General features: G+C 43.1%; 1 protein-coding gene across 1 annotated transcript; it reads right to left on the bottom strand.

Moving 5' to 3' along the window:
- Positions 1-877: 877 nt before the first annotated feature.
- EIF3J (eukaryotic translation initiation factor 3, subunit J) lies at positions 878-6,486 on the bottom strand. Its single transcript, XM_009881161.1, has 7 exons — positions 6,412-6,486; positions 5,871-5,928; positions 5,519-5,610; positions 4,927-5,041; positions 3,697-3,855; positions 2,597-2,670; positions 878-1,100 (listed from the first exon to the last, which is right to left on the bottom strand). The coding sequence occupies exons 1-7, from the start codon at positions 6,484-6,486 to the stop codon at positions 972-974; spliced, it is 702 nt and encodes a 233-aa protein (XP_009879463.1). The 3' UTR covers positions 878-971.
- Between the last annotated feature and the right edge of the window lie 4,312 nt (positions 6,487-10,798).

Here is a 10,798-nt window from a genome sequence, read left to right as displayed (position 1 = left end):
TTCTCATAAGATACTAAAAGAACTGGTCCAAAGACAGCTGTAGTGAAGTCCTCAATAGTGATTTTTATTAAATTAGTTGCTTTATAAAACATTGCAGATGTCATAATTGTTAACATAACAATTTGCCCAACTGTAGTAACTGTTGCAGTTTGCTAAGCAAGTTTTTTTTTTTTTTTTAAATGAAAGAAAATGGCTGAGTCGTGAAAGATCTACCACAACCCATGAGAGACCAAAAGGAAGTCTTGGGTTTTTTTTACACTTAAACCAGGCAATTAACTGTTAAAGAATACCCAACCCATACAGCTGCATTAGTATAAATTTAGATGAATGGAAACTAAACTTCATTCTCAAGACAGGAGTTGTTCCTCCTTTTTTTAAATAAGCAACTCTTTCCTGGTTCTGACCCACCAATTGTTCTGTTTCGATGTCGAGCTTTGAAGTAGCGGGTATCTCAAGTGATGCATTTCCAGGCGCGGTATCCTCACTCTGAAGTTTGCAGTTCCCCTTCACAATATACTGAAAAATTCAAGCTCTAACTTAAGACAAAGCAATTGTAATACTAAGTGCACACCATGCCCTTGCCGCAAACTGCTTTTGTTCAAACGAGTCGTTCCAGGAGGTACAGTTAAGGCCATGTCACCGAACTGTGCTGGTAATAATACTTCGCCTTGTTCGAATTCACTTCCAATTTACTGGCTGTTACTATAAAATTAAATAGCAACAGTTACCATTATCAGAATTTTGGGGTTTTTAACTGCAATTTACATAGCTTTTAAATGTCTTCATTCTAACCCCCGACCACAGAAGAGGAAGCCCAGTGCTTTCGCACGGACGCGTCAAGAGTTAAACCACCAGCACAGAGATACTGCAATTTTGATTGTAGCATTTGGCAGAATTTAAAGGAAGAAAAGTTGTGCTACATGTTTAAGGGATTACGGGCAACAGAAAGACAAGAGAAGAGGAGATAAATGTCACATGAAGTCTTCAAAGTCTTGTACGTATTCTCCATCGTATCCTCCGTAATCAGCGAGGTCATCTTTCATAGTAGCCTTTAAACCACCTCCAGGCACAACACCTTTTTTCTTCTTTTTGGCTTTATTCTGCTTAAATAGGAAGAGCATGCTTGTTTACTTGGAAATCCACAGTAATTTGTCATTACTCTAATTAGCGCAATGCCACATGTCTTTGAGGTATGAGCATTCGCGTGCCCATGCGGTGAGCGCTGTTGATGATTTCTACCCCTGCCTTTCCTCCCGCACCGCCATCTGTTCAGGGTGAAGCTACGACACGTTCCCGTGTCCCACAGCTCCCTGCATCACAAACTTGCCCATGCTTTGTCATTTGTCCTATTTTACCTAGACTCTAAACAAGTACAAGAACTAAGTAAATGCAGAGTTTGGTGTTCAGTTTTGTGGCGTTACTAAATTAATTAGGGAATTCAATGCGGCTTCTGTCACTACAGAGGCTGAGTATTTTCCTTGCCAAAAAAATGAAAGTCCTAAACAAACTTTACAGAACGTTTGCTGGTAAAGCTCTTCCTTCCTGGCTTGGTGTAGGTGTAGCTTTCAGTGGCAGACCAAACTAATTTACATGAAAAGCCAGCACAGAAGAGTAGAAAAACAGGAAGCATAGGTATTTTTTTCTTTTTAAACTTGTTTGGTTCCATAAGTCACAGGCTTCTCTCCACAGTGCAGTTCACATTAAAGAAAAAGTTTGTCACATTTTCCAACTCCAGACTTAACCCATTAACAGTGTACAGAAAGTTTGTTTTGCGTTGAAGTGCCTCCCCCCGGCCTGGAGCGGTAGAACTGGTGCCCCAGGAGAACACCTGCCACGGGTTCGGTTTGTGCCCAAGAGGTTTCCCGTTTCCCATTCCCCATTTGCGAGTTACTCCTATTGACAACGCTCGGCCATTTGTTTCCTACCAATCCGCCAACTGGATTTACAACATACCAAAAGAGTTGCACTGCTCGTTATATTTTTTGCTTGATTTTGTTGCTATCTAACAATTCGATGAATCACTGAACTCCAGCCCACCTGGAGTTTTAACACAGACATATGCTATAAAACATAACCTTTTGCGTCACATAAGCATCAGTTAAACTATTACATCACTTTTTAAAACTTACTCTTCCTTGCCTGTGCAGTCATTGCTCCTTTAGTTTGCACAACAGCCTAAAAATCCTCGTTATCTGCTATTCAAAATCCCAAACCTTGGCAAAGATTTAAGTTACTTCCATAGATTGGTATTATATAGACGTTTAACTCTAAATGAGACTGGCTCCTGCCTGCGGGATATCCGCGTAAGCCGTTTAACTCCAAGATAGCCTAAAATGGAACAAGGTTAGCACGCAGGTAACATGTACGTAATTTAATCAAGGTTTTGCCTGCGATCTCTAGAGTCAGACAACTCCGGGCTACCTCACACAGTGAAGAGGATTTAACTCTAAACCAGTATCCAAGGTTTTCATTTAATCTCCTGCTGCCGCCTCTAACAGAATCAGCGGTTCAAGTCAGCGTGAGACCCAGTCCCGTTTTCCAGGTTAGCACCTTTAGCAGGTGGTGTTATTGCAGCAGAAACATGGACAAGTCTTACCTTTTCTTGTTTTTGTTTTTCACTGCATAGTACTGTCAAAGTATTTGTGATCTTTTTCAAATCATCAATTTCCACTACATTCAGGGAAGAAGAGAAAAAAAAAGAAAGATTCCTCAGCAACATTGTTCTTCGAAGGCAGTTAAACAATCTAACATCAACATGCTCTAAAAACTAGAAATAAGCATTACTAGTAAGTAAGGGCAATTATTGGATTTATATCAGCAAAATACAGACTGGGTCATTCTGGTCCTTACAATCACAATTACTATTTCAGATGGTCTCTAGTAAGCAGCTTCAATGTTGCAGAAGGTAAAACTTGTAAATTTTAGTGAACACAAAGCCCTAACGAGGAGACATTTGAACAGTAAAATATGGGTACAGTAAAACTTATCAAAAGGAGCAGTGATTAATTATTATTGTTAACTATCAGCGGTCCAAGAGGTCACCAGTCCTTCACTTCGGAAGATCTGGAATCCATTTGGAATTAAGTTCCCAGCTGCAGGCAGCCAGCGATCGCTGGGCTTATACAGCACTCCACAGTGCCGAGGTACCGCGTCCCCGAAGGACAGTGTGTACAGTACAGGGAAAGATCTCAAGCAGTGAATTCACCGCGTACCTCAGCCTACCACAGCTGTGCAAAAAAACAAGTGTACAATAGTCTTCTCTCTGTACAGTTACATGTTGGATTCCAGAACAATTAATTTTGCAGTCCCAGAATTAGAGGAACTCAATTTTAGAATAGTTTCCTTCTGAATGAGGTACTCAAGTTATCTGGCTCAGAGAATTATTATTATTATTATTATTATTTAGAAATAGCTTCAAGAAAAACATGCAAGATTTAGATCTGCATAAAAATTCGCACTTTTTAAAATGACTGGTTTTAACTGACAGACAGAAAGAGTAACTCTTGTACAAACACATAATGTGTAATAAAGTTTGTGGGAATGGAGTTGGATCGTAGCCAACGAAACAGATTAGTACTTCACTTAGTACAAGCTACATGGATAAACTGTGATTTAACGTTTACTGTAACAGCACGTTTTCAACTCCATTGCAGTTTTGGTAGCAATGCATTCTAGGTTGTCTTTCGCTTAACTTACATGAAATACATACGTCTCGAACTAATGCTTCCAAAAAACTGGCATAATGTAATGACTTTTCGTACTGTGTAATTTTCTCTTTTAGTAGTTTGCCAAATTCCGTAAAGTCATCTTTTGAAGAGGGATTCATGGCATCTATTCCATAAGTGTTATTTACACCTGCACAGAAAGACAGAGGTATTAGAGAAAAAAGTTAGTGGTGATCCCTAAAAGATGTCACCAGAGAAAACAAGTAACCTCCTTCACATTCAGTTCCTCACTGAAGCTTTACCGAACCAAAGCTGAGGTTTGCTCCATCGCTTCCCACTGGCTTCTGCCACAGGGCAGCTAACAGCCCGAGTTACCGACCTGTACCGAGAGGGTCTGCCGCAAAGCTTAGTAATTTAAACCTGCTATTCCTACTCTCTGGAGCAACGTGCACCACGCGAAGCCCCTTTCCCCTTAAATAAGGAACTCCTGCCTTGAGCTCTTAAGTGCAAAATGTGTTTGGTTCTTTGCAACTGCCCTCAATGCTCCCCCCCGCCCCAAGGCACTGTACTCTTTCGGAAGAATCACAGAGCAGAATTTTCACTGTGTAATACGCTGTGTAATTCACTATAATGAAGGAAACACACTTTCATGTTTGAAGAATGCTGCTATGACTCAGTATCTTTGCTAGTTCTGTCACAGCACAAAACCAGAATGATCTGCTTTAAGTCTCCTTCGTCTCCGCCAGGAAACGAGCTCATTCCCCCGGCTGAGCTGCTTTCTCAACACCCAGCTTATTACACGGACCGCCTGAAGTAAAGCACGCATGAGTTATGCTGTGCCACACTTGTCCAAAGTCGCATTAAACCTCCCTTGTAAAGCACCTCTGAACATTAAGAGACAGCACTTTTTTCTTTTTACAGTCATCTTTTTACCAGAAGTACCAGTATGTTGGAATGTTTAGTCAGCCATCTTTCTCCTGTAACCTCCTACCCAGACATCTTATGCAAAAGCACCTTCTATTCTGAAGATGTTTTTGTGGTTCTTGCAATTAGCCCTTCGTACCAGGACACGCCTCCCGTAGTCTGAATTTAAACCCCTCTTTACTCTCAGTAACCCAACCTGCACGTGCTCCCACAGCCCAAGCCCGCTCCGCTCTTTCGGCAGGGCACCCACAGGGAACACAGCTTTCTTTAGGGGACGCGGCGCTGGTGTGATGCTACAGTTACATCGACTTGCTTGACTCGGGCACGGCACACTTACCAAATGTTTCTTTTGCTAACTCAAGGTCCGACTCCTCTTGTAATTTCTTTAGTCGTAGTTTGTCTGCTAACTGTTCTTCTGGTGTAAGTTCTTTATGCTCCTCCGGTGCCTCTAACTGAATTATAAAGCGTATATAGGGAGAAGGTTACATTTCTCACCCTTGAGCAGAGGTAGCACAAGAAATCGTGGTTTTGCCAGTGCCACTCCAGTAGCTTCTGCCTGAAGTCAATACACCTCAAGCGTGTACAAACCTGAACACCACCCCAATACAGTGTAACAATGCCACCTGGTTTACTAAATTGTTCATTTTACAAGAAGTAGGCAGAAACACCTTCGTTCTCAGTTTCACAACTGCATGTTTTATCATACGGTGCGTACAAAAGAAACAGCGATAAGCATTATTTCAATAACCTGGTTAAATTGCAGAGAAATTAAAGCTAACATCCCCCAGATGTTACTAAGTACAAGACTTTTAACTTCGTTTTGTCAGCATAGTCAAGATCTTTACAGGTCTTGTTCGACCTCAAGGAAAAATAAAATAATGAAACCTGCCCTTTAAGTTTTATAAGGCCCAGAAGAAAAAAGGACTTACCCTTTTTTTAAGCTCCTCTTGCTTCTTCTTCTGTAGCTTTTCTTTTTCTTTTATTTTTTCTGCTATTTTCTTTTTTTCTGAAACTTTTGGTTCTGTAAAACATTGAACAATACAGCTCTCAAGAGGTCTACTGATTTTTTTTTTTCAGCAACTATAGCGACGCTAATGAAAGAGAAAGCCAGAGAGATCAATTACTGCAATCTGAACACGGAGAGAGTTAAAAGACACGCTTTGTCAAAAACAAAACCGACCCTATTTGGAAAGTGGGTTTGATTCTTCAGATACACTCAGGACAAAACCAGCGTCTGTTCTGATGCTGCATACAGAGCCATGTATTACTTTTAAGGCTTACCTTGTTTTACCTCTGTCTCCTTTACTTCCTCCTCTTCCTCCTCATCATCCCAGTTGTCCTACAAAATAAGTTTTAATCGTGATTCTTTTACAGACACTTTCAACTTGCTTAGGTAACAAATACAAAGAACAGTAGCTTACATACAACCTCTTTAAATGCCCACGGATCTATTAACCTTACGTACTGGAGAAAGAAGCAGGGAGGAAGTCGTGAGAGCTGTACCGCGGGGGCACAGCTTTTGGGACCTGACCAAGCCGCTTCAGGACCAGTTCTTACCAGGAAAAAGGCAGCTTTTATTCAAAGAATCAGAAAGCTCATGTCAACATAGTTATAAAACCAAAGTCACAAACAGTCAAATCAATACCCACAGTAAAACAGGAGTTTATTATAATTTCTTGTTTGACACATTACAAGATCCTGGAATGTCACGGGATGCGTGCATGTAGTACAGCCTCCGCTGGCAGCAGACCACTCGGCTGAAACCATTTTAAACCAGAACACACTGTCACCATCACCAACAGACCCGTTCTTTCCAAGGTACCCGCTCCCCCCGGCTGAGCGACACCAGCGTGCCCCTCTCCCCTGTGCCGCGAAAAGCACTCGAGTGGCTGCACATGGAACCGCGACATACAGGGAACACGCACCCTGCCCTGCTGCCAACGCAACATGCGGCAGACGAGGCTGTGCTGCGGGAGCAGGGGAAGCGGCCATAAGCAGGCAGAGGAGAATGCAGGGGGGCAGCTTTAGGCAGGAATACCAACTTTTAACGGACACAACTGGTCCATTTTGGACCAGTTTTTGACCAACAACTACTGCTTTTAGAATAAGCAAAGGAGCTGTCAAAAGACTTCCCACAAACAAATCACTTAAATGTTCTCCAACAGCCATCACGTTCTCGAGTGTATTTTCAAACAGTCTCAGCTGCGGTGTTTGCAGTAACTCTGCCTCCAGCTTTCACCTTCAGCACGTTCAAGACTCATGGTGGTCCCCCACCCAGGTGGATGATCTGTGGTTCAAAATACTACACACGGTTCAACCGAATACCGGGGAAGCATCGTCTTCTACAGAACTGACCTGCTGACCTCATGGGCAGACTTTGCCAACAGCAGCCCTGCAGTTTCTTCCTGACGGTTCTCTGGGTAAGGGTTGTGGGAGTATATATTCTCGTCCTAATGCCACTCCAAGTTCAAGCGGATGGCCTCCGCGTGGAAATCAATGCTCTAAAATGGATCTGAAGTTACATGCCGAGCACCACATGATGTACACACCAGAAGTTAAAGCCAAGAAATCTCACGGGAATCTAATTTTAGTTACCTGATTCAACTCAACTTGCAGGCTTAAGAGAGACATTTGACAAAACCTAGTTTACACAAAAGTCACACATCCTGTCAGTACATCATTATGGGTAAGCTTAAAACCCATAAATCTTGGATTTTGTGGCTTCCACCTCACAACAGTAGTGCAGGTGGTCATGCAAGCTATTTATTAATTTCTAAGGGTTGCTGCTGGCACGGCAAAATAAAAGACATTGCAGTGAAATACCGAGTTCTTCTGCCAATGTGCTGATCCAAGCAAGGAAGACACCCGAGTTCATCTACCAGCTCACTCAAGTTAATTGGCACTTGTAAGGGATTCAGCTTCCCTTCCACATTCCAAGAAGCTGACTTGAATTTGGAACAGCATTATTTTAGCTCATATCTAATTAAGAGTTTGTTACACCCACTTCTTAAATAGCTCTTTTCATTCCTTTTTGCTGCCTTCTCCCTTGCCCTGTCCTTCACAGGCACATTTTAACATCAGTGTTTTACGGTGCAGAACCCCAGAGCAGCCTGTCCACGATGTAAAGGTACTCACAGGACTAAAGGAAACTACTGCACGTCATTAATAAGTTTGGGAGACTTAACGGAGGGTATGTGGGCAAGGCCTTCCTCGCAATGACAGCCACGCTCCCTCCCCGCAGCAGCCCACGTCCCTGCTAGCCGTGCCTGCGCGGGGACAGCGCACGACGGCAGTTTCAGCTTGCAAAGCTGAGGTGATGAAGCAGCATAGAAACTGCAGACCCTTCGGAGGCAGTGTGACCGCCTGCCCTCTGGCCCAGCCTCCCCCCGAGCTGGTGGGTGGAATTTAAGCTCTCAACTTTAGCCGAAGGGATCCTCGACTGCCGGGAGCCCACCTACAGCCGCACCAGCAGAAGCCCACTGCTGGAACCCGGGGCGGGCAACGCGAGCTCAGCCTCATCGGAGGAGCGCTCCCAGTAGGGCAACCCGCGAGACATCACCATCTGAGGATTCACTCCTCAACCTGGTGTGCTAAGATCCGCAGGTCTCCCAGCTATGCTGAACACTGCCTCACTCTTCTCCAAGATTTTTTATTATTTTTTTTTAAACAGCAATAGAACACGATTGGGCAGGCTTTCCCCACCCCCGCTTCGGGGTCAGGGGGAACATCCAAATATGCACCTATTTCTGTGTCTTATACATTCCAGTGAACTCTCTTGGAGGAAAATAAAATTGCTCTAGTGCTGTATCTTTGCACTGATACTAAGTAATTCAAAAAGAACATCTTTATTCCAAAATATATCCACTAAAGTAGCTTAAAACTTTGAAGTATTTCAACAATACTCATTTACACATACTTATCTAAACTAAGGCTATTGAAAACATCTTCCGTTTTGTGTAAATAAACCCTTAATGAGAGCAGGTCTCTTACAATTTCATATGCTCCACCAGATGTACCTTAGACATATGATAATATACATTATTCTCCCAAAAACCAGAAGACATGATGGGAAAGTGACAGGTACTCCAGCATTTAGATTCCCAGCTAAACCTGAACACTCTCCTTCAAAGAGAAACAACTACACCATGACAAAGGCTGTCGCCTGGATGATAACACGCGCATTTCCCAGTTTTGGCTTTGTTAAGCACAGAATTGCCCAAGAGTAAATAGATGAAAATTCCTTGGCAGGAGGCCTGTCTTCTGGGAAACTTGTGTTCTGGGTAACACTGGAGAGTGGTTTTGTTACTGATGAAGATGCTAACTTTAAAACTGGGGAAGCCAAAGTTTCCTGAACTTAACAGTTATTTTAAGTTCATTACTAAAAAATCTTCCAAAATAAACACATTCCAAGGTGTGAAATAACAACGCGAAGACAAACTCATGGTCAGAAAACATTTTGTGCTTCTATTTTAGACCGATGTCATTTTTCTTATGTGGGTACTTCCCCAAGGTGGACCCTGGCAAATAAGGTACCGAGAGCTGAACCAACCACCTCCCAAGCTCAGTTCTGCCATCTTTATTGTTTATACAGGAAGAGCAAATCAAAGTAAAACAAAATGGCTTTTTTTCTGCTGGACCAGTCCTTCTCTCTAGATGCAGCTCCAGTACTAAAACCATAATCCTGCAGAAAAAGTTAAATAGTTGCATTCTTACTACATGTGGGAAAACTGTTCCTTTGTTAAAACAGCCACAGAAAGCACAGGTGTCTTCAAGAGAATAACACTTTACACTCCGGTTCTCCTGGCCACGTTCTGTCATAGCAGAAAAGTTTCTCACTTTCAAAGAAAGGAGGAAGAGCAAGCCTCACAGAGACAATGAGTCTGACATGTGTATATATACACATATACATATATAAATATTATATATATGCATCGTGTTACATTCTAACCACACTCTTTACAAATGACTGTAGCTACTCTATACAGAGATACCTTTACTTATTTACTTAACGTGACACCTATGATAACTATAGGGTGCAGATGTTACTAAATTGAAGAAGGAAAATGGACAGCCTATAACTTAAAAAAAAAAAAAGTTAAAAAAAATTTGTGAGAGATGAACTACTTTTTTTTCAGTACTATTTACAAAAAGAATACCCACCCGAAGCTCCAAGGACAATCCTGCTGGTGTTTGTCAGAGATTCTGGTAACAAAGTCAGCGGCATAAATAACAAACCCAACGAGAGTCCTCACCCAGTAAGCAGCAACACTCTACTTCAGAAAACTTCATACTTGTGACCATACTATAATGACCAAGTCCCCTCCTGAGATTGTCTATTACATTATCTCAGCAGCCTGATTTGAAACAAAAAGGTCTTTTTCAGTTGACCCATTTCCATTCCTTACATCCATCAAGCCCGTTCCTTGCATGTTCCCTACCATCATTTTGCTTACTGTCCATACGAACGCGGAGCAAACTGAGGTTTCTGTGGCATCCACCGTTCAGTCCCCCTGACTTGCTAAGGGACAGCTGGAAGTAGGAGAAAACAAGCTTATAAGGGAGGTCTGCTTTCATAAGCATCAGAAATTAACATCCGCACGTTTTAATACCGAGTCCATGCACACGTCACTCTTTGAAACACAGTGAAAATCCATTTCAAATAATGCCTTAAGTAAACTTATTGTAAGCGATACAGGCACTACCAAATCTGAAAGCGCACAGGGAGGCTGCTGTACTTTCCAACTGCGGCATTGGGGCCCAGGGGGGAGGGGGAGAGGGGGGCAGGGTGCGAGTGTGTGAAGAAGTAGGAAAAAGGGGTGGAAAAGACAGACTGCTACAACACAGGAGTTTCTGCTCAATAGCTGAAGCACAAATACAGCATTGCTGTCATTAAATCCAATCCTAACGTCTCACCTCAGCACACCATACTCAAAACTACGAATCTGAAAGGCTACAGAAAGCACGGGGCAACTAGCCAGTGACAGGCAAGCGCCCGGCAGCCCGGCGCGCAGCAGCAGGTGGATCCCCCGAGAACAGGAGACGCCTCTTGAGGTTTGAAAAGCGCCCGTCTGTCTTTTTCTCCCCCGGGGAGACGGGGGGGAGAGAGCGGGCACGAAGGGCAGCAGAAACGCCCGCTCCGAGCGGGGATTGGGGGGCGCAGGGCACCGCCGGGCTCGTTTTCCACTTGGCATTTTGACTCGTCACCGGTA

The sequence above is a fragment of the Charadrius vociferus genome, unplaced genomic scaffold (genome assembly GCF_000708025.1).
Source record: "Charadrius vociferus isolate BGI_N301 unplaced genomic scaffold, ASM70802v2 scaffold623, whole genome shotgun sequence".
Classification (NCBI taxonomy): Eukaryota; Metazoa; Chordata; class Aves; order Charadriiformes; family Charadriidae; genus Charadrius; species Charadrius vociferus.
This window is presented reverse-complemented; position numbering and strand designations above follow the sequence as displayed.

Bases quoted from the DNA above. Each gene is read 5' to 3' on its own strand.
- EIF3J (XM_009881161.1), bottom strand. From the start codon at position 6,486: ATGTGCAGCCACTCGAGTGCTTTTCGCGGCACAGGGGAGAGGGGCACG. The intron at 5,042-5,518 runs GTAAGTCCTTTT...TTTATAATTCAG, and splicing joins AAGAGGAGCTTAAAAAAAGG to TTAGAGGCACCGGAGGAGCA. The intron at 3,856-4,926 runs GTAAGTGTGCCG...CTTTCTGTGCAG, and splicing joins GTTAGCAAAAGAAACATTTG to GTGTAAATAACACTTATGGA.